The 24,413-nt window shown below is 42.8% G+C and overlaps 1 protein-coding gene across 1 annotated transcript in view; it reads left to right on the forward strand.

Annotated features, from left to right (window-relative positions):
• GLRA1 (glycine receptor alpha 1) overlaps positions 1-24,413 on the forward strand; it is an 85,461-nt gene that overhangs the window by 53,251 nt on the left and 7,797 nt on the right. Inside the window, exons 4-7 of the mRNA XM_072824429.1 lie at positions 7,996-8,219; positions 10,916-10,998; positions 12,155-12,292; positions 14,389-14,603. Of these exons, the coding sequence (XP_072680530.1) occupies positions 7,996-8,219; positions 10,916-10,998; positions 12,155-12,292; positions 14,389-14,603 (660 nt within the window). The remainder of the gene's footprint in view (positions 1-7,995; positions 8,220-10,915; positions 10,999-12,154; positions 12,293-14,388; positions 14,604-24,413) is intronic.

A 24,413-nucleotide genomic window follows, 5' to 3' on the forward strand; every position in this document is an offset into this window, starting at 1 on the left:
GTGGCATATCTCACTACTCCTCCCTGCACTGCCAACACTGTCTTCCTTCCTCTTTCAGGCTAACTTCCCCCCACCCCAGTTTGCACCCTTTGGCAACCAGTTATGAAGCCACCTCACTGTTTAATATCTCAATCCAAAGTTCTCCAACTGCTACTGATTATAAGGGCATGCATGAACCAACCTGTCACATAGGCTCAGTGGGGTCCCAATACACTATGTCTGCTGTATTTTTCATCTACCCATGTAGGAACTTGTTTTTTTAAAAAAAGGAACTAGAGAGGCAGCATTAAGTGTCAAAAGAATGTGAAATTGGGAGTCAGACAGCCCTGGATTCATATTCCTGCTCTAGCACCTACTAGCTATGAGAACTTGAGCAAGACACTTAACCTCTATTTGACCTCTCTGGATTTTAGTTTCCTCCCCTATAAAATGAGGATAATAATACCCAACGTGCTAGGTTGATGAAAGTTTAGAGATACAATGCATATAAAGTTCTAGCTAATGCAAGACTCCCAATAAAAGTAGCTGCTATTAGCATTTTTATGTAATTATTAAACTCACGCTGTGTTTTAGTGATCCCCTAAAGACAAACAAAGATGCTCAGCTCCACTGGTCCAAACCATCTACAGTTCTTCACAACAAATGTATCTCTGACTGCATGAAATCTAAATGAGAATGCACTAGGCAGGAATGGTGACTTGGGAGAGGTTTGAGCCACAGAGCAGATCCCTGGAACCAAGGATTCAACAGATCAGGATCTGGGGCGTCCACCAGCACTGAACTTGAGTGTAGAGCAGACAATGGGTCAAACTGGAAATGAGGCAGGAGCTCTAGCAGACTTCTGGATCTGGGGCAGAAGTTTTTTGTTTTTGACCTTTTAATACTTCCTGATAATTGTGGATATCTACAAATCCACAGCTACATACCTGCAGCCAGCGAGAGTATCCAATGGCATCTTTTTTAAATTTCTTTTTATTGGAGTTCGATTTGCCAACATATAGCATATCACCCAGTTTTCATCCCATCAAGTGCCCCCCTCAGGGCCCATCACCCAGTCACCCCATCCCCCCGCCCACCTCCCTTTCCACCACCCCTTGTTCGTGTCCCAGAGTTAGGAGTCTCTCATGTTCTGTCACCCTCTCTGATATTTCCCACTCATTTTCTCTCCTTTCCCCTTTATTCCCTTTCACTATTTTTTATATTCCCCAAATGAATGAGACCATATAATGTTTGTCCTTCTCTGATTGACTTATTCCACTAAGCATAATACCCTCCAGTTCCATCCACGTCGAAGCAAATGATGGGTATTTGCCATTTCTAATGGCTGAGTAATATTTCCAATGGCATTTAGGTGTCATGAAACTGTCACTTGGAGCAATTCTAGGAGATCCTGGGCAGTGCAGTCTAGGAGTTAAGTGTTTAGGCTCTGGCATGAACAACTTGGGTCCAAATGTCAGCTTTGGCCTTAACTAGCTGTGTGATGTCAGAAACAGTACTTTAACCTCTGTGTGCCTTGATTTATCTAACTATAAAATGGGAATGATATTAGAACCTACATCACAGGATTATTATGAAGATAAAATAACACACATCATGCTCTTGGAATCATTCCTTCCATGTGGTAAAGTCTCAATCTTACAAATTAGTATTATTTGCACCATTGTTATCAGTTCTGTATCTACCAGTAACTAGTGGTGAGAACTCAGGATTTTAGGGCCTTAGCTTCTACATTTGCCCAATGGGGAAAAGAATCTTCTCTTTATGCCAAATGTCATAGAACACAATTAATGTGAAGGTGCTTTGAAAAGTAAAAAGCAGCAACTAAATATGACACATTATTAATTTTAAAAAGCCAACGCAGTATACTACCTAAAAGCAGACTTTGGGGACACCTGGGTGGCTCAGTGGTTGAGCGTCTGCCTTCGGCTCAGGGCGTGATCCAGGGATCCTGGGATCAAGTCCCGCATCAGGCTCCCCACAGGGAGCCTGCTTCCCTCTGCCTATGTCTCTGCCTCTCTCTGTGTGTCTCTCATGAATAAATAAATAAAATCGTAAAAAAAAAAAAAAAAGTGGGGTAGGGTTAGGATGTCTGTATGCAAGTCCCACCTAAGTCAGACTTGCTGTGTGGCCCAAGGAAGGTCCCTTTCCCTCTCTGGGCCATGTGTAAAATGAAGAAGTTGAGACAGAATTCTCCAAAGGTTCTTTCTAACTGTAATATTTGATGATGGTGGTAACAGAAGTATGATTCTCTCACTTACGCCACTCTCCATTCCTGCTGTCTTAGTTTAGCTGGCCCTAATTAGACTGCCACAAGAGCCTCAAAATGGATCTCCCTATACCTGTTTTCTCTCATTTCTAAGACTTCATGGCCATTGCTGGCACACGGATCTTCCTGAAGTCAAATGGAGATATTGCTCCACTGCTTAAGACCCCAGAGGTGCCCAGTTGACTACACAATAAAATCCAAACCCCTTGGTTTGGCAGTGAATGATATCCAGAGTCTCAAATCAATCCATTTTACAGCCTTAGCACAGCAGAGTAGCTGAGAGCATGAATTTGTATAATCAGACAATCCAGATTCGAATTCTGACTCTACTGACTACTGTGTAAGTCTAAACAATTTACTTATCCTTTCTGAGTCTTCGTCCATAGCTTAGGTTGAAAATACCTATGTAATAGGATTGTTTTAAAGATAAAATGAGGGATGCCTGGGTGGCTCAGCAGTTGAGGGTCTGTCTTTGGCTCAGGGAGTGATTGGGGGGTCTGGGATGGAGTCCCACATCGGGTTCCCTGCATGGAGCCTGCCTCTCCCTCTGCCTATGTCTCTGCCTCTCTCTCTCTCTCTCTCATGAATAAATAAATAAAATCTTTAAAAAAATAAGATGAAATGATGGCATGTTTAGCACAATGCCTGGCACATAGTAGGTCCTCAATAAGGGGGACCTTTTATTACTTATATGGCTAGTGGTTGAGCTAAGTTGAACGGGCTGAATGCCCCTACCTCCACACCTTTGCTTGTGCTGTACCTTCTACACAAGATTCCTTTGACCTGACTATATCCATCCTAATCTAAATACCCTGAGGCCACACCACAGTCTTCAAGTCCCTCCTGCTCTAAGCCTGACTCTTCAAACCTGGATGTCCCCCTCACACATCACTGGCTTCCTTTCCAGCTGAAATGAGATATAGTTCCCATCTCAGAGCAGAGATGTTAACTTCAGTAGGATGGAGCAAACTGAAAGGGGCTATTTCCAATGTCACCTTCTCTCTGATAGCTTTTCCAGAATAATCCAACCTAGCTAGAAGCTATCTCAATGGCTTTGAAAGCAATATCTAATAGCAATTTTTAAGAACCTCTTTGACCTCTATCACTGTCAGTTTTATGTGGTAGATATTTGTGTCCATCTCTTAACCTCACCTGCCAGATAATTTGAACTGTCTGAGGGTAGAACCAAGACCTTATGCCTCCATCCTCACCATTCTAGGCCTAATAAATGTTTATAGAATAGAAATGGATTGAGCGAAGAGACACCCCTTTGACAGCCAGAATGCTGAGACCTAGGAAGGTATAAGAATCTAGTTCTTTGTCCAGGGCTTGGGTGATGTCTCTTGGCTCTGATTGTAATGGGCAACATCCTGCCCACCACATCCCCTTCTCACCACCACACTTATGCAGGCTCTTTCCTGCTAAACCAACTCATGCTTCCTATTTTGCCAGAGTACTGAGTTTAGAGGAATTTACTGGGAAAGATTAGAATCTGAAATTAGATGCAATAGGGGTGGCAGTGGGGGGCGGGGGCAGATCCCACGGCAGGTGGCACACAGGAAGCCGCCAATAAATATTTATTGAATGACAAAATGAGTTAATGAAGGGACTAATGCTCTACCTTGGTCTTATAAGCAAGGTAGTTGCCCTGTTACCAGAAAAGAGACCATCAGGGACTTTCACAGAGAGGATAGGTGAGTTGATGCTAAAGACTATTGAGCTAGAGCTCTGGAAATCCCTCCCACCTCAGATTTAGATGGGCCACTGTTGAGAGCTTGAGACCTGGAAGCCAACTACCAGAGGGGGAACCTGAGGTTCTAGGGTGGAGAACACAAATGTTGCTCCTCTGACCCCTGAACTTGAACAGAGACCCCCAGCATGTCAAACACTGACCAGTGTGATTGCAGGGCTAAGTAAGCAAAACTGCATTTAGCTTTCAGCCTATTATGCCAATTACATTGATCGCCTCCGAACTGCATATCCCACTGCTGTTTCCCAACTAGGGAGGAGAAAATCGATGTAACAGCTTGTTTGGGCAGCAGCTGCTAAGGGGAGGAGCGGGGGCTGCCGGGAGAAGGAGTTAAGCTGCCTGAGGACACCAGATACATTCTCCAGGTCTCCTGCTCTCACTTTTCATTAGTCATTTCATAATGAGACCCTATCACATTTATTTCGTTTTTCTTCTTTTAAGGGATGTACCTTTATCTTTTGTACATGTACATGTAAACGTACATGCATTTACTTTTGTAATTAGAAAAAAATCAATATTTTTAAAATATCAGTCACAAAATGAAAATGTAACAAAGCCCTCCCCTAGTTAAAATTCTTCAAAGGCTCCACACGACTCTCAGGATGAAGTCCAAATTCCTCAGGACAGTTGGCGAGGCCCTGCAAGCATCCTCCCCTCACTCATGTATATGTTTTTCTTTCCATGCCCTTCCTCTGCCTCTAGGCCTTCCAATATGGGGGCTCCTACTGCTCCAGAGTGCTTTTCCTCTTGGGCTCAACCATATTTGGTCTCACTAAATATCACTTCTTCTGGAGCCTTCCCTGACCACCAGGCCCCTGTCTAGCTGGAGAACCTGTCTTCTACATCTCCCTGGCACCCTGTACTTAATCCCTAGGGAAGCCCTGAGCTCTGTGTGGTGTAAATATTACACTCAGGTTCCATGGCTGCAAGAATATGTGTTTCTTGTTCATGGCAGATTCTCCAGGGCCTAGAACCATGCCTAGCACTCAATAGATGCTCAGTTAAATGTTGCTGGAAAAAATTAAATAACAATTAGCTATTTGATTTGGGAGGTCCTTAAAGACCATCTGTGCTAACTCCTTTGAACACTGAGGCTTAGAAAAGCAAATTCAGATTCTAAATTTTAGTCCTTTCCTGAATTGCTGTGTGACCTTAGAAAATGCTTTCCCTCTCCAGGCCTCAGTCTCTGCACTCTAAAATGAGGAAAGCTCCTCCTGCTCTTTTTCTGGCTTTGCCTCCTCCTCTTTCTAGGTATTGGGTAGGTCAGGTTCATCCTCTCAAACTGTTGCCAATCAAGTCGAGAAGGTAAGACACATGCAGTGCTAAATGACATGTTTCCAGTGATTCCATTTTGCTAGGAGATCAGAAAAGGAAAAGACCGTGGACACCTAGGGGCATCAAGGCTACTGCAGGAGACAGCGCCTCAGCTAAGCAGGCAAAATTCACAGAGGCAGTGAGGATGAAAGAGGAGCATCCCTGGCACAGAACTGGCCATGTGCACCAGTGGGACAGAACAGCGGGTTGGGCTGACTGACGTGCCTTCAGAACCCAACTCGGCCACTTACTAGCTCTGGGCCTTGGAGAAGTCTCACAACCTTTCCAAACCTCAGTCTCTTTCCGCTCACTATGGGAACTTGAATGTCTAGTTTCAGAGGGGTGGTTTTGCAAGGAATAAGTATATGTGACAGTATCTAGAACAGCGCCTGGTACCTAACAGACTGTTTTAAGAAATGCCACTTTCTTTTCTTCCTTCCAGCCACATCAACAGGATTGTCATGTCACTGGCAAGAACATCAAAAGTGCAGCTGGGTTTGCGGACTGAAGGCTTTTCCTGCCCAACCACTCATAGTCTGTGTTCCTCTGACATGACTTGCCCAGTGCCCCGTCACACACACGCAAACATATGCAAACAAACACACACGCACACACACTTCATGTAATATCCAAGAGAGAAAGGCTATTTCTAATTCCCTGATAAGAGGGGGCCAGATTGGGAGCTTTCCATTACTGTGAGCAGGATAAACAAAATATCAACATCCAGCTCTGGCCCAGAGTTCTCTCTCCACCACGGGACTTATAAGACATGAGATTATGAGACCAAATGTCATTTTCTATGGGGCTGGAGGGAGAGTCTTCAATTAAATTATAGAACAATCCTATAAAATACTTTGGAACATTTTATGAGGCTATTGATATTTCTGGAGGCAAGTAGAATGAGGCATGTACCATGGGGGCAACTGGCAGGGGTAAGGGTGAGGGTGGCGAGGAGGGTCATTTATCCTAGTCCATCCCTGCTGATGACAGATCAAGAGTGATTAGGAAAAGAAAATGTAGCATGATCTCATTTATCCAGCACTTTCGGGGAAAATGGCAGCAGGTGCTCCTGTGTGGAGATGATTCCTGGAAGGACGGCATTCAGAGTTGGACTTGAACTGAGGTTATTAATCTTTTGGGGAGCTATAGACCCTTTTGAGAATCTAATATAGACAGCCATGCACTTCTTCCTAGGAAAACACAAACACCCAATTCTACTTGCACTATAGTGATACTATGGATCCCAGATTTACAATGCCTCCCTAACAAAATTGAAAACATGTCTTCATGAAAATATTTAACTTCATGACCCACTTTCATGGCATGGAGACCTCCCCAAACCACTAACTGCTTCTCAGGCTGTGCATGGGAGCTGAATGGACTCTGTCAGCAACTCTAGGACCAGTTGAACAAATCCTCAGCTAGGGAGTCAGGACTCACGCTCTAGAATCAGCTCTGACCTGCCTCTTCTGAGTGAAACTGGATCAGTCTTAACTCTCTGGACTTCAAATTCTCCATTCAGAAAAGAAACAAAGGTGGAGGGTGGGAGAGGGAGTTTTGACTAGGATGGCAATTACTAACATACATTCCATAAAAGGCAAGCATCATGCACAAAATGCAAGAGTTGTATGCCCAAAATAAATCTAGGAAATGTATATTCTGTTCCCCTCTTGGAGATATATAGAAATAATTAGCTTTTTCAGGTCTCTGAGAAGTCCTACAATAAAAAATCAGTTGCATTTGGTTTAGTCCAACATTTCCCTAATTGGTTTGATCATGACCTTTTTTTTTTTTTTTTTTCCAGCAGACTACATAACAGTCCCATCAAAGAAGCATTAGGCTTAGCACTGAGTTTAGAACCCAGTAAGATACTACTCCACAGCATCTATTAATCCTCCCCAGGGGCACCTGGCTGGCTCAGTTGGGAGAAGACGCGATTCTTGATCTCCAGGTCATGAGTTCAGCCCCACATTGGGTTTTAGAGCTTACATCAGAAAAAGAAAATTAAAAAGAAAATCCTCCCCCAAACACATAAATCAACACCTATGATAGAAGGTTGCAGAAGGCTGGTATTGAAACAAAGTGGTGTGAACCCTACGGCCAGCAGGAGCACCACAGAATTCACCCATCCTTCCTTCATTGCTTGGGAATTAATTGTTCTCTTCACACAGAACAGTTTGAATGATCGGACATCAGTTTTTTGCCTCTCCTTTTGCTCCTTCAGTCCAGAGCGACCCTCAGACTTCACTGTGCATGGGAATTACTGCCCTGATGACCTCGATAATAAAAGAGGGATTGACTTCAACTTTATCTGTAATGTACTCTTTCTCTTTTCAAAAAAATGAAACAAACATGACAAAATGTCAACAGGATGACAATAGATGTTTATTACATCAGTTGGAACTTTATTTTTAAGATTTTTCACAAGAATAACATTTAAATAATCTCAATTCAGAACTTAATATATTTAATAGGGCATTTAGAGAATTTTCAGGGATGACTCCCCTGACTTTTTCCTGATGCATGAACTTCATAAGTTGCAACCTCACTCATAATTCTCCAGGAGGGATTTCGCGGAGCACTGAATGAAAGCACCTGGGCCCTCCAAGAGTTGACATCCCAGGGTCTAACCCCCTGACTCTAACTCCTTATTTCCTGGCTATAGGACTATAGGGTTAACATCTTCCTGCGGCAGCAGTGGAATGACCCCCGGCTGGCCTACAATGAATACCCAGATGACTCTCTGGACCTGGACCCATCCATGTTGGATTCCATCTGGAAACCTGACCTGTTCTTCGCCAATGAGAAGGGGGCCCACTTCCACGAGATCACCACAGACAACAAACTGCTGAGGATCTCCAGGAACGGAAATGTGCTCTACAGCATCAGGTGAATTCCTCACAGGTTCACCCCTGCCGTCAGCCTCAGAACACACCTTGTCCCATTGCCTCCTGGGAGGAGACATTAACCAGTGGGTCAACCATGGGTAAACAGGCCCTGGCAATCCCACACCCCTGCACAATATGCAGAGCCAGCTATGTAAATTACACGCAGGAGTAAGAATAACAGACCATGCAAAGTACTAGGAGTCAATGGTTCCTTATAACCAGGGGAACCAAGGAAGCACCTTAGAGAGAGGCGTTAAGGTTAGGCCCCTAAGCTTACCCAGCATTTTGATAAAACAAGAAGGGAAAAGAGAATTCAAAGACACTGCTCAGCAGCAGGGGTGTTCAGTGACTCAAAATGGTAAGTATGTTCTAGAGAGCTGCTGTTCAACACTATGCCTAGAATTAACAATACTATATTATACACAAAAACTTTTGTTAAAAGGCTAGATCTCATGTTAAATGTTCTTACCACAATTAAAAAAAAAAAAAAAAGGCAGGAGCAAAGGCACAAAGCCTGAAAAGTCATAGCAACTTCAACAAAAATGGGCCTTCCAAGTGGATGGTGCTACTCACAGGTATAAGCCAGGGCTGCTCCCTCCCTTCTATAAACCCTTTCTATCCTCCATGCCTTGCACTGAGTCTAGGAAGCTGGACCCCCTTCCCAGCTGGGAAATACCCTGCAGATACTGGTTAGGGGCAAACTTTCAGAGTCTCCTGCCAAATCTCCCCATGTAATTCCCAATTTCCTCCCCCAAGTCATGGAGAAAATGACCAATATCCATGTTAGATTCTTACACATGTGTATTCACGGAGAATTTACTGACTAGGCTGAGTATTTTACATATGTTATTTGTAATCCTTCTAACAATCCCATGAAGTAGTTTCTATTACACCCATTTTTGCAGATTAGAGAAGTGAAGATCTACAAGTTTAAGTAACTTGCCAAAGTTCCTACAGCAACCTAGTGGCACAGCCCAGATTCTAATCTGTGTGCACCTGATGCCCACTCAGAGCTTGGCAGAACAGTCCAGGGCATTCAGTAGACACTCATTTGATGAATGAATGAATATGTTTTTATTTTAAAGAGCTTACAAGGTACACTGGCCCTAAATGACTCCTCCTCACCCTCCAGTTCTTTTGGGGGAAATAAATCTTCCTGTTTCCATTAGGAGATGAGCTTTAAATGTCCAGGCCCATCAGAGAGGCTGCAACCGTCCTAACCTTCAGATGTGACTGGGCCCGGGGTGTCTTCTGAGAATAGTCCAGGTGGGAGAGGGGACTTAAGAACCTTAGCAGGGAAAGGAAGCACCAAGCAGGGGATGAGTGGGAAGAGCCAGAGGCTGATGCAGCCTTCCTCACCCTGGAGCCCATCCTGCCAGGGTACATCCAGATGGAAGGGTGATGGGCTCAGGATGGCCGCCAGTGCCCTGACTGGCTGGGGCTACCCTGCTTGGATTTTGCTGCTGCCAGGCTAGTTTCATATCTCCACAGAGCTAAGCCCCATGCAGCATGACAGAAGGACAAATCAGCAGAAAGTGATGTTCCCAAGGTCATTCAACTTCGGGAAATTAACCTAGTGTGACAGCTGCCCCACTTTGGAGCTTTTATCTTCAGAAATTCAACTGTGTTCACTTTCTCTTCACCATCTCCCTCCCGCTTCCTTCTCTTTTCCCCCTCTTGCTTCTACCTTGTGCTTAAATGGGGCCCAAAACCAGAGCAGTGGGTGTGTGCATGAGGAAGGAAGCTGCAGCTAACGTGCCAGCAGCCAAGTGTCGCTAGACCACCACCAATGAGGTGCTTTCAGGATAGTATTGGAAAGCAAACACATGAGCTCAGAATCCAAAGGCCAAGAGATACAGTTTTGAATCCTGCCTTTGAGCTATCACTTGCTGTGTGACCTTGCAGGAGTCCCAACCAATCTTTCTCTGTACCTCAGTTTTCTCACCTGTCAAATGAGGGAGTTGGCCTGATGATCTAAGCTCTGAGAGTCTTTCTTCTCTATTCTCTGCAGCAAGTGCTCAGATGTGGGCACAGCCTTTCAAGCTGAGGCCTTGCATCCCAGCCTGAGCTGTGGACTTTGCTTCTGTGAGGGGGACTCCCTCTAGTTCTAAGGCTCAGCCTCAGCACGGTGGAACAACCCAAAATAGCTCTCCCAGAAGACAGGGGCACCCACCACTTCCCAACTGACCCTGGCATGGGCCCACAGATGTGAGCCAGCTCTATTTGGATACCCAGAAGGCAAGGGCCTCTTTAAAATAACTTTTGCTGAGTCCAGTGTATGCAGGGAGGCAGCAAAGAACAAATTGAAGCACCTGCTGCAGAGGTACTGGATGCCTGAGCCCTAGGGCTGCTCAACTTGAAATTCAGGCTCTGCAGAAGAGTAGGGATCAAGGGCAACCCCTGGCCTCCAGGCCTTCAGGCCACTTGCTGAAGGCAGATGTCTAGAAGCCAGACAGACTCCACAAGAAACCAGAAGTTCCACTGACTGTGTGTGACTTTAGGCAACATAAAGTATCTCTCTGAACCTCCATTTCCATATCTGGAAGGTAGAAATATACATATGTTATTTCCATAAATACTAGTTCCCTGACCTCCTTGACCTCTCCAAGATAAGTGATTTTCTGGTAATAACTAAAATGGAGGCACAACTTCCCTGGTCTGTGGCTCTAGCATCATTCAACTCCCTTCTCTTCCCAGAATCACCCTAACACTGGCCTGCCCCATGGACTTGAAGAATTTCCCCATGGACGTCCAGACGTGTATCATGCAACTGGAAAGCTGTGAGTCCCTTGCATGAGGGCTTTAGAAAGAACCAGGCTCCCTTTTACCCATGGGACCTACAGAAATTCCCATACAGCTGCTTCTAACTGCTAGACCCCAAGAGATTACTGTACTAGCCCAAAATACCAAATGAGGGGCTTTGTTTTAGAAAATGCATTAGAAACACAACCCTCTTTATACTGTCTCGCTGAGGCTTAGCTTTGGAGTCAGCACTATTCTCCCAAGAGGCACTGTTCCATGTCCCTTGTGAATATGCTCTCCAGGAACAGAAGAAAAAGAGCTTGAATAAGTCATGGTCCTTGAACTCACAGGGGTACTCCCTGCGGCTGGTGAGATAGACAGCTAGCTGCACAAATAACTCTAACATGGGGCAGCAAGTGGTAAGTGTGTTGTTGGAAGTACAAATGTTGGTGGCCTCATGGCAGAGAAAGTGCTTTCTTCTGACTAGGAAAGGGAGGGGGTACTGAAGGGAGTTTTATGTAGGAGGTAGCTGACTTCATTGACTACAAACAGAAACCAATCTAATTTAAAAAGTGGAATTAGATGGAAGGACTTAGGGGTTCCTCATGGACTTGGAAGAGAAGCTGAAAGTACAGGCACCACAGCAGAGGATGTAGGCAGTGGGAACTAATGGAGCAGTCCCTTGGAGTCCCACCTCAGAGAGACAACTCTGAATCTTTTGTCACTTGACTCAAGATTCAAAGTCCTGGGACAGACCATCTGACTGGTCTAGTTGAGTCATTATCTAACACCTTATCTAACACCTTGGCCCCCAGCTAATAGTCCCACAACAGCATTCTATAGAGCCATTCCCCAGAGGAAAAGCTGCTGTGAGTAGAAGAAGGAACTTGCAAGGTCAAATAGCAGATGTAGTAAACTATGGCCGTGGGGGTAAGGATGGAAGCAAAAGGACAAGCTAATGTAAGGTGGTGGGAGAGATAAGAAGCGAGGTAGAAGGGCAGGGGGTTAGATATAAACAATCAAACCAGTTTTAACCTCCTTGGAAGGGGCAGGGTGGAAGAGGAGGTTGGTAAGGCAACATGGTCTCATGAGTGCCATCTAGTGCCTGATGCCTCCAACCCAAACCAATTCTGACATGCTTCAAATAAGTGCTTCTGGGTGGTGACTGCTCTTTCTTCTGATCCCCCATCCCAGTTGGCTATACCATGAATGACCTGATCTTCGAGTGGCAGGAGCAGGGAGCTGTGCAGGTGGCAGATGGACTAACTCTACCCCAGTTTATCTTGAAAGAGGAGAAAGATTTGAGATACTGCACAAAACATTACAACACAGGTAGGTGCAAGGGTATCCTCCTCAGGTCCCACCCCCAAACTAGGGTCAGAGGTAATTCCAAATATTCATTCAACCTTTGATTCAACAGATCTTCTCAGGTGCCTATGATGGACATGGTTATGTGTTTATTACCTAGTGGTTAAGAGAATAGTCTTTGAAACCAAGAAAATGGCTCTGACACTTTCTTCCTGGATGTCATGGGGCAAGTAAGTGAAGCTTAGGCCACACCTCACTGAATGGGAAGCTAGGAGAGACTGTCTTCATTCCAGGTAGCAGCATGCCCAGTTCCAAATGAATCCTATTCCTAAGGCAGAAGGGAGGAGCTGATATTAGGGCATCTGACAGTGTCTGTCACAGAGGAACTGGCATTTCTGACAGGGCACAGGAACACAGAATGCTCTCATCAGACAGCAGGAGGGAGCTGAGAAGTGCCACTAGGGTTGTAAACAGTGCAATTGGAAAGGGTCCCCTAGACTGTGAACTGCAAGAGGATGTAGAAACCATGACTGTTTTGCTCAGCTGTCTTCCAGGCACAGCACAGCTTCTGGTGGAAGATCAAACCAAGACTGGCCTTTCCTGCCCTACCCTGAGCTGGAAAGGAGCTCACAGAGACACAGTGGAAGAAAGATAGGCAGTTAGGATGCCTGCTGGAGTATTGGGTAGGAGGCTGCTCTCCTAGCCCAGCTGCAAAGGGTGGTTGCATAAAAATGGCTGCTGACAGAAGCCAGGGAGGGGAGGAGGTGAAGCAGGGGAGTTGAGAGAAATCACGCTGTGCCCTGGTACAAGGAGGAGGCCCAGACCAAGGGCAGGCAGCCTGGTCTCTGGTCTCTTGAGGACAGATGCCCCTTCCTGGGTAACCTCCAAGATGTCTCAGAACCTCCAGAGATACTCTCCTGATCACTGGGCATGCTGAGACACAGAGAAGTAATGATACACCCATTAGCAGCCATGAGAGCAGGGACTTCCCACGAATCACATAATCACACTGTCTCGCATACCATAACTTGAAACACCACTCTCTCATTCATTATCTCATTGGCTTTTCACTATTTCCACTTAAGCGAGGGCTGAGTTCTGTGCTAGGCCCTGTGGATACAAGGGCAGAGGCTGATGAGGCCCTGCCCACATGCAGCAGACAGTCCAGGGAGCTCTAGGAAATTCCCTAGTAACTGCACTGCAGTGGGCTGGAGATGAGAACCAGCCCCCCTCCATGAGACAGCCCTGTCCCAGTTTCAGGCAAGCACAGATGGGGAGAAGACCAGCTGCCCCCAGTCCAGTGCAGAAGAGAGAGAGAGAGACACCGACATGACTATGCCCTCACTGTATTATGCCCTAAAGGCCAGATAACTGCATGAACAGAACTGAACTGAAGGAACTTGCAAGGAAGAGTCATTCTGCCTGGGTAGACTTCACATTCACCGCAGAGGAGCAGGAGGGTTGCTTTGGCTGGTTGTGGGGAGGAGTCCCTGGTTTATCCCAGACAGAGGGATTAGCAGGAGCCAAAGCTCAGAAAGGCCAAAGTGTAGGACATGTTCAAGGCAAGGGATACAGTCGAAGGCATCATGATTAGGGTGAAGGAAGAAGGGAAAAGCGATGGAAAACCAGGCCACAGCATGACTACGAACACCAGACTGAAAAGTTTGAACTTTTTCTTGTAAATAATGGGGATTTTATGGTTTGAGAAAAGAAGGAAGGAAAGAAAGGTTTTCATAAGAGGAAGTAACAAGATCAAGCCACGTTTGGGGAAAATGACTGGCAGAAGGATAAAGAATGGTCCACTTAGGCACACTCTTAGCAACAAAACATGGCTGATGAGGGTGATGGCAACTGAGCACACATGGTGTGAGGGCAGTGCTAAGTTCTTCATAGGCATCATCCCATTTTATCCTCACAGTAACCATATGAGGTAGGTATCATCATCATCATCATCCCCAATTTTCCACAGATGAGGAAACTGAGACATAGAGATTCAATCACGTGCCTGAGGACACAGCTAGTGTGAGGCTGAACCAGGACCCCCGCTGAGGTTGTTCTGACCTCAACATCTGGTTCCTACTCACCAGGCTATTTTGCCATCTCACTATAATTTCTTGCAGGTAAATTCACCTGCATTGAGGCCCGATTCCACCTGGAGCGACAGATGGGCTACTACCTGATCCAGATGTACATTCCCAGCCTGCTCATTGTCATTCTCTCATGGATTTCCTTCTGGATCAACATGGATGCCGCACCAGCCCGTGTGGGCCTGGGCATCACCACTGTGCTCACCATGACCACCCAGAGCTCTGGCTCCCGAGCATCCCTGCCCAAGGTAAGTCCTACTGCCAGAGAGCACAGAACACCTGTACTCATCTCCCTACCCTGACTGAGAGAAAGGGAGCACAAGGCATTAGTCACTATTTCTTTATCTACTACACTTGGCAGGATACAGCATGCTGATCCATCAAATCCTCTCCTCCAGACTGAACATTACGTCGTATACAGTGGCCAAACCCCACATTTTGCTCCATGCTCTACCAACATTACACACACATCCTGTTTCATTTACTATTCACACTCAACTCCACCACTTCCTCCATTCACTTTTGTGGCTAAATACAACATCCTGCTCCTTTCACCATTAACAGTAGATACTTTGGGATGGGGGTCTCCAAGACCACCCCCATGTTCAGAGAGTTAGTACAACTCACAGGACTCTACAAAACGTTGTACTCACAGCTAAGATTTCTTACAGTGTCATATTAAGGATACACAGCTAGGCAGGCACCCAGGTGGCTCAGTCGGTTGAGTGTCCAACTCTTGGTTTCTGCTTGGGCCATGATCTCAGGGTCGCGGAATGGAGCCCCACATGGGGCTCTGAGCTCAGCAAGGAGTCTGCTTCCCCTCTCCCCCGTCCCTCCCCAAACTCACGCATGCACTCTCTCTCTAAAATGAATAAATAGGGGTGCCTGGGTGGCTCAGTGGTTGAGCATCTGCCTTCAGCTCAGGGCATGATCCAGTCCCACATCAGGCTTCCTGAAAGAAGCCTGCTTCTCCCTCTGCCTGTGTCTCTGCCTCTCTGTGTGTGTGTCTCTCGTGAATAAATAAATAAAATCTTTTTAAAAACTAAATTAAATTTTAAAATCCTTGAAAAAAATTAAAATCTCTAAAAATAAAATAAAGTAAAATTAAATTAAAAAGAATACACAGCTAGGTGATAAAGGAAAAAGACACAGGCAGGGTCTGGAGAAATCCGTGTGCAGGCTTCTTGTTTTCTCCCTCCCATTGAGAGACGACACAGAGCACATTCTTACCCTAACAATCAAAAGGCAGTCACATGTGTGGGATGTTTCTGCCCAGGGAGATAGAGATATTATTTTGAGATTCATTTAAGATTCGGTATCGATGGTTTTTATTGGGTGCTGGTCACATAGGCACCCTCTGCCGAGCACATACCAAAACTCCAGACTCCCAGAAGAAAAGCAGACACTCTGCATACACCATATTGCTTATATAGGCAGTCTAGGCACAGTGAGTCATCCTTATTCGTTAGGGAAAGTGGGTACATTCCCCAAATCCAAGTTCCCAGATGTCAACCAAGGGCCAATCTTGTAAGCAGGTCCTTTGCAAGATAGCAGCCTCATCTGAAAAATCACACGTGAATTTTTTTCTGTACATACCTCAATCCTCTTTTACGTTTCTAATGTTCAACATGACATTCTGCTACTTTCACTATTCACTCTTGAACCATACTCTGCTCCATTCACTATTAACACTAGACACAGCACTTCACTCCATTCACTATTAAAGCCAGATACACATTCTGCTCCATTCACTCTGTGCTAGACACAACATTCTGCTCCATTCTTCTAACACCAGACACAGCATTCCACTTCATTCATTACTGACACCAGCCACTAATTCTCCTCCAGTCACCCTTACAATAAATGCAACATTCTGTTCCTTTCACTGTTAACACCAGACCTCATATTCTGCTTAATTCACTTTTAACACTAGACATAATGTTCTGCTTCATTTACTATTAATGCCAGACACCACATACTCCTCCATTCACCCATATGTGAGGTACAACATTCTGCTGCCTTCAGTATGAATGCTTGATGCCTCATTCTGCTTTTAATGCTAGGCACTGCGTTCTACTACACTCACTACTATCATTTGAGCCACATTCTGCTTTAATCACTCAACAGCAGACACAACATTCAGCTCTACCATTAATGCCAGACTCCATATTCTTCCTTCAGCTTTATGCTAAATGTACCATTCTGCACCATTTTCAATTAATGCCTCATTTAACATTCTGTTTTGATATAGAAAAGTTGGAAGAACATACAATGATCACTCTAATATACCTCACCTGGATTCTGTTATAATCCTGCCACATTTACTTTAGTTCTCCCTCTGTATAGATAGGTAGGTGGGTGGGTAGATAAGTAGGTAAGTAGGTAGGTAGGTAGACAGCCACAATTTTTGCTGAATCATTTGATGGTTACAGACATCATAACAAGCCATCTCTAAATAAGGAATAAGGGTCACAATGATATTTGTCACATCTAAAAATGTTCATATTAAAAAATGTTAACATTAATTCAACAATAATTATATTTATATCATATATCAATTTTATATAATTATTGAATTAGAAATAATTCTATAATATCATCTAATACAGAAACTTTATTTAAATTTTCCCAGTTGTCAAAAAATATCATCAGTAAAAATGGTGAGGGATCCAATCAAGGATCCAGTCACGATTCATATTGTATATGGTTACTCTTTTAATCTAGAATAGTCAGCCCACTGTTTTTTGTTTTCATAATATTTCATGTTCCATTAACTTTTTAAAGATTTTGTTTGTTTGGGACTAAGAAAGCATGGGGGTTGGGGAGGACGGACAGTCTGAGGGAAAGGGAGAAGCAGACCCCCGCTGAACAGGAAGCCTTATGTAGGGCTCCATCCCAGAGTCCTGAGATCATGTCAAAGGCAGACACTTAACCAACTGAGCCACCCAGGCACCACAGATGTTCCATTAACTTTTAATGTGAGAGATGACATTCTGCTTCATCTCCCATCAACATTACACACCACTCTCTCCTTTATTCACTCTTACAAAAAAAAAACAATAATCTGCCCTTTGCACTATTGACACTAGACTTTGCATTCTGCTAGATTCACTATAAATGCTTGAAACCAAATCCCATTTACTATTACCACTTGGCAACACATTCTGCTCTGTGCAATTGTAACAACATATGTATCCGCTTCCTTTTCCTTATGTTAGACTCAACATCCTGCTCCACTGTCTATTGTTGGTGTCACATTCTCTTTCACTTATGATTTACAATAGACTCAACATTCTGCTCCATTCATTGTTGACACCAGACTTGGTATTTGGCTCCATATACTATTAGCACTCAACCTCACATTCTTCCTCATTCACTTTTTTAAGAGCATAAAATCCAGGGGCAATTAATATATCCATAAAGTTGCACGTCCTCACTGATATCTAATTTCAGGACATTTTCATCACCTCAAAAAGAAACCCCCATTACCCATCAATAGTCATCCTTCATTCCCCTCTCTGACCAGCCTCTGGCAATGCCTACTCTACTTTTCACCTCCATGATCTTGCTTATTCTGGACATCTCATATAAATGGAATCATATATGTACTTTCATTTAGCACAATGTTTTCAAGATTCATCTGTACATTGTATCAGTATTTCATTCTCTTTTGTAGCTGAGTAATATTTCCATTGTATGGGTCTATCATTTTTCTTATCTGTTTATCAGTTGAGGGACAGTTGAGTTATTTCCACTTTTTGGCTATTGTAAATAATGCTGCTATGAACATCTGTGTAGAAGTTTTTGTGTGGACATATGTTTTCAACTCTGATAGATATATATATCTAGGAGCGGAATTGTTGGGTCATATGGAAACTACATATTAAACTTGTGAGGAACTACCAAACTATTCTCCAAAGTGTCTACACTACTTCATAATCTTACCAGGGTTCCAATTTCTCCACTTCCTCACTAATGCTTCTATCATCTTTTTTTATTATAAACATCTTAATGGATGTGAAGTAGTATCTATCTCATTGTAGTTTTGGTTTGCATTTTCCTAGTGATTAATAATGTTGAGTATTCTTTTCATGTGTTTATTGGCCATTTCTGTAACTTCTTAGGAGAAATATCTATTCAAATCTTTTGACCAATTTATAATAAAGGTATTTCTCTTTTTATTATTGAGTTATAATAGTTCCTTGTGCATTATGAATTTTAATCCCTTATCAAATACATGATTTGCAAATATTTCCTCACATTTTGTGGGTTGTCTTTTTACTTGTGTCCTTTAATACACAAAAGTTATTAATTTTGATGAAGTAAAACTTACCTATGTTTTCTTTGTTGCTTGGCCTTTGGTATTGTATCTAAGAAACTAATGCCTAATCTAATGTCACAAAAATTTATACCTATGTTGTTTTCTAAGAATTTGGTAGTTTAGCCCTAATTTAGGCTTTAATCCATTTTGCATTTTGCATATAGTATGAGGGAGGGATATCATTCTTTTGCATGTGGATGTCCTGTTACTACTGCACTATTTGTTGAAAGGACTATCCTTTCCCTCCATTGAGTTTATAACCTTGTCAAAAATCAACTGACCATAAATATATAGGTTTATTTCTGGACTCTCAGTTCTATTCCACTGACATACTTATCCTATGTCAGTACCACACTGTTGATTATTTTTGCTTTGTAGTAAGTTTTAAAATTGGCAAGTGTGAGTCCTCTAACTTTGTTCTTTTTAAAGATTGGTTTGGCTATTCTGGGTCCCTTATGTTTCCATATGAACCAGAATATGAATTTTTAAGTTCTGTTTGTCAATTTCTGCAACAACAATAAAAAGGGAAGTTAGATTAAAAATGCACTGCGTCTGTGGATGAATTTGGAATGTTGCCATCTTAATGATAGCAAGTCTTCCAATCCATAAGCACAGGATGTCTTTTCATTTCATAGGTCATTCCATTGTCTTCTACACTGCTTGATTCTTTTCTTTTTTTCCCAAGATTTTATTTAAATTCAAGTTAACATATAGTGTAGTATTAGTTTCAGGAGCAGAATTTAGTGATTCATCACTTACATATAACACCCATTGTTCATCACAAGTGCCCTCTTTAATGCCCATCATTCATTACCCCACCCCCACCCATCTCCTGCCAGCAACCCTCAGTCTATTCTCTATAGTTAAGAGTCTCTTATGGTTTGCCTCCCTCTCTGCTTTTACCTTATTTTATTTTACCTTCCCTTCCTCTATGTTCATGTTTTGTTTCTTAAATTCCACATGCATGAAAGCATATGGCATTTGTCTTTCTCTGACTTATTTCATTTAGCATAATACCCTCTAGTTCTATCCATGTCATTGCAAAAGACAAGGTTTCATTCTTTTTGATGGCTAATATTCCAGTGTGTGTATATGTGTGTGTACACCTCACATCTTCTTTACCAGTCATCAGTTGATGGACATTTGGGCTCTTTACATAGTTTGGCTATTATTGATAATGCTGCTATAAACATTGGGGTGCACGTGCCCTTTCAAATCACTATTTTTGTATCCTTTGGATAAGTACCTAGTAGTACAATTGCTAGGTCATAGTATAGTTCTATTTTTAACTTTTTGAGGAACCTCCCTACTATTTTCCAGAGTGGCTGCATCACTTTGCATTCCCACAAACAGTGTAAGAGGGTTCCTCTTTCTCTGCCTCCTCACCAACATCTGTTGTTTCCTGAGTTGTTAATTTTAGCCATTCTGACAGGTGTAAGGTGTTATCTCTCATGGTGGTTTTAGTTTTTATTCACTCATAATGAGTGATGTTGAGCATTTTTTCATGTGTCTGTTAGCCATCTGTATTAGACTGCTTGAATTCTAACGAGAAATCTCACTACTCAGGATGACTGGGTGGCTCAGTGGTTGAGTGTCTGCCTTTGGCTCAGGGCGTGATCCTGGGATCCTGGGATCAAGTTCCACATCGGGCTTCCTGCATGGAGCCTGCTTCTCCCTCTGCCTGTGTCTCTGCCTCTGTGTGTGTGTGTGTGTGTGTGTCTTTCATGAATAAATAAAATCTTAAAAAAAAAAAAAGAAAGAAAACTCATTCCTCACAATTGCAATGCAGTTCTTTATGCCCATGGGTCATCTCTGTGCTTTAATAATCTCTACTCCCCCACTCCAACTTAAAAGTATATAATCAATCCAATGAAAAATCAGTTGTCATTCTTATTGAGGATCCCTTGTATATGATGAGTTGCTTTTCTCTTGCAGCTTTTAAGATTCTCTCTTTGTCTTCTGGCAGTTTGATTATGAAGTGTGTAGGTGTGGAGCTCTTTATTTTGCTTGGAGTTCATACTTCTTAGATGTGGACATTAGTGTTTTTCTTCAAATTTGAGGATGTTTTGGCCATTATTTCTTCAAATATTTTGCTTCTTTTTTCTCCTTCAGGCACACTCATTAAACATGTTAGTGTATTTGATGGTTCCTCACAGATCTCTGAGGCTCTGTTCATTTTTCTTCATTCTGTTCTTCAGACAAGATAACCTCGAGTTCACTGATTCTTCAACTTCACTGATTCTTCTGTCGGCTCAAATATGCTATTTATCCTCTCTAGTGAACTCTTCAGTTATTTTTCAACTCCAGAATTTCTATTTGGTTCTTTTTATCATTTCTATCTCCTATTCTGTTTGGTAAGACTTTATTCTGGTACTTTCCTTTAGTTGTTTATACAGGTCTCCTTTAGTTCTTTGAACACATTTAAAGTAACTGATTTAAAACCTTCAGTAAGGGACACCTGGATGGCTCAGCAGTTGAGTGTCTGCCTTGGGCCCAGGGCGTGATCCTGGAGTGCCACATCGGGCTTCCTACATGGAGCCTGCTTCTTTCTCTGCCTATGTCTCTGCCTCTCTCTGTATGTGTCTCTCATGAATAAATAAATTAAAAATCTTTGGGGGAAAAAAAAAGCCTTCAGTAAATCCAACATCTGGGCTTCCTCAGGGGCAGCTTCTTTTGACTACTTTTTTTTTTTTTTCTGTGTATGGGGCTTAGTCAATTTGGGCTGCGATAACCAAGTACCAGAGACTGGGTGACTTATAAATAACAAAAATGTATTTTTCAGAGTTCTGGAGACTGGAAGCCTGAGATCAGGTGCCAGCATAGTAGGGTTCTGGTGAGGACCCTCTTGCAGTTGCAAATTGCCTACTTATTATTATATCCTCACAGGGTGGACAGAGAACTAGCTAGCTAGCTGGTATCTTTTTATAAAGGCACTAATCCCTTCATGAGGGTTCCACTCTTATGATCTAATGACATCCTAATGGCCCCAACTCCAAATACCATCACGTTGGAATTAGGATTTCAGTTAATGAAGGGAGGGGGGCAGGGACACAAACATTAGTCCATTGCAAGGCCATCCTTTATATCTTTGTATATCTTATAATTTTGGGTTGAAAACTACATTTTACACAATGTAATGGCATCTCAGGAAATCAGATTCTTGTTGCTGTTTGTTTAGTAACTCTTGTGAATTAATTCTCTAAGGTCTGTATTGTATTGTATATGGTCTTTGTTGTATAGGGTCAGTGAAGTCTCTGCCCCGCTTGGTGGTTAGCTAAAATTGGACAGAAATTTGCTTAAATGTGTGGAACCTAGAAATCTCCCAACTTTCTCCTAAGGCTCTACAGATATATTAGAACACACCTCCAACACTCAGCCAAGCAGTTTACAGTTTTGCCTTACCCTTCACTTGCAGCTTGCTCAGTGTGTCAAGGTGAGACAGAGTTGAGAGCGAAGGGGCCTTCTCAGGTCTTCCCTGAGTAGAACACAGGCTTAAGTATGCACAGCAATTCCCAGAAATATGTCAGAGCTTTCTAAAGCCCCCTATGGACATCTCATTCCCCCAGATTTTCCTTTTAAGCTTTTTTAATCAACCTATTGTTTGCCTCAACTATTACCTACTGCCTCAGGCTGATGTGATGTTCAACAATTGCCACTGACTGTTTTCAACAGATGCCTCCAGGGAAAAGGCTGTTCACATTGGGCCAGCTCCAAGTCAGGCCAAATAAAGACAGCCTTTTTTGTGAGTGAGGTCTTTCAGAAAGGAAGACAAGTTAAATAATGACAGTTCTCTGGGAATGGGGCTTTAAAGAAGCTCCAACTCTGTTCTACCCCATCCACTGATTGCCTGGATACTGGTTTTCAGAATGATTACAGGCTGTTGGTTTTCAAGGCTAGCACAGAACTGGAGACAGGAGAACAGGAATTTGGCAGGTTAAAACACCACAAGGCCCCAAGAGAAATGAAAACATATGTCCACACAAAAACTTGTACAACAGATGTTCACAGCAGCATTATTCATAATAGCCCAAAAGTCGAAACTTAAATGTCCATCAACTGATGACTGGATCAACAAAATGTGGTATATCCACGTAATGAAATATTATTTGGCCATAATAAAGAATGACAGGAAATATAGGGGTGGCTCAGTTAAGTGTCTGACTCTTGGTCTTGGCATGGATCATCATCTCAGTGTCATGAGATCAAGCCCTGCAGCAGGCTCCATGCTGAGCGGGAAATCTGCTTGGGATTCTCTCTTCCTCTCCTGCTTGCATTATTTTTTTCTCAAATAAATCTTTTTTTTTTAAAAGAATGAAATATAGGGGATCCCTGGGTAGCTCAGCGGTTTGGTTCCTGCCTTTGGCCCGAGGTGAGATTTTGGAGTCCCGGGATGGAGTCCCACGTCAGGCTCCCTGCATGGAGCCTGCTTCTCCCTCTGCCTGTGTCTCTGTCTCTCATGAATAAAGAAAGGAAAGAAAGGAAAGAAAGGAAAGGAAAAGAAAGGAGAGGAGAGGAGAGGAGAGGAGAGGAGAGGAGAGGAGAGGAGAGGAGAGGGGAGGGGAGGGGAGGGCAGGGGAGGGGAGGGGAGGGGAGGGGAGGGGAGAAGAGAAGAGAAGAGAGAGAAGAGAAGAGAAGAGAAGAGAAGAGAAGAGAAGAGAAGAGAAGAGAAGAGAAGAGAAGAGAAGAGAAGAGAAGAGAAGAGAGAGAAGAAAAGAAAAGAAAAGAAAAGAAAAGAAAAGAAAAGAAAAGAAAAAAGATAAGAAAAGAAAAGAAAAGAAAAGAAAAAAAAGAAAAGAAAAAAAAAGATAAGAAAAGAAAAGAAAAGAAAAGAAAAAAAAGAAAAGAAAAGAAAAGAAAAGAAAAGAAAAGAAAAGAAAAGAAAAGAAAAGAAAAAAGACTACAACATGGATGAATCTTGAAAATATGCTAAGTAATTGAAGCTAGTCATAAAAGGACACATGGTGTATGATTCCACTCATAGGAAAAGCTCAGAATGGGGAAACCTATAAAGACAGAATGTAGATTAATGGTTGCTTGGGATGGGGTAGGGGGAGAGACAGGAATTGGCGGAATAGGGAAAAGAATGATGGCTAAAGGTTACTAGGTTTCTTTTGGAGGTGATGAAAACATTCCAAAATTGACTGTGATGATGGTTGCATATATCTCAAATGTATTAAAAACTATTGAAATATACATTTTAAGTGTGTGAATTGTATGGTATATGAATTACATCTCAATGAAGCTAGGTTTGTTTTTTTTTGTTTTTTTTTGTTTTTTTTTTTTTAATGCTACAAAGTTTGATGCTCTTACTGGCATTCAGCTGACTTTTTAAGTAAATTCTTTCAAGATTGCTGTTAGCCTTTGGTTAACAGAGCTTCTGAGACAGTTGATTCTGACCATTTCTGCTGTTGTCTTCATTCCTTTTATAGAGAAAAGAATTCTTGAACATCTTACTCTGACACTTTTTAACATCATCTGTTTACTTTTAATGATATATATACCATTCTGTTCCTATCACCCTTAGACTAAACACAACATTCCATTTCACTCAATTTTGTTGCTAGATACCCCATCCTCCTCTCTTTACTACTCTTCTGGGTACCATATTCCATTTTCTCTAGTGTTTTAGACAGTCTTCTTGATTCATTTTTCTTCTGTTTTCCTTTGTACCTTCCTAATATCCCAGCTGAGGAGGGAAAAGCAGTGGGTGATGGGGGAGTTACTGAGGAGCAGAAAT

The sequence above is a fragment of the Canis lupus genome, chromosome 4 (assembly GCF_048164855.1).
Source record: "Canis lupus baileyi chromosome 4, mCanLup2.hap1, whole genome shotgun sequence".
In the NCBI taxonomy this organism is placed as follows: Eukaryota; Metazoa; Chordata; class Mammalia; order Carnivora; family Canidae; genus Canis; species Canis lupus.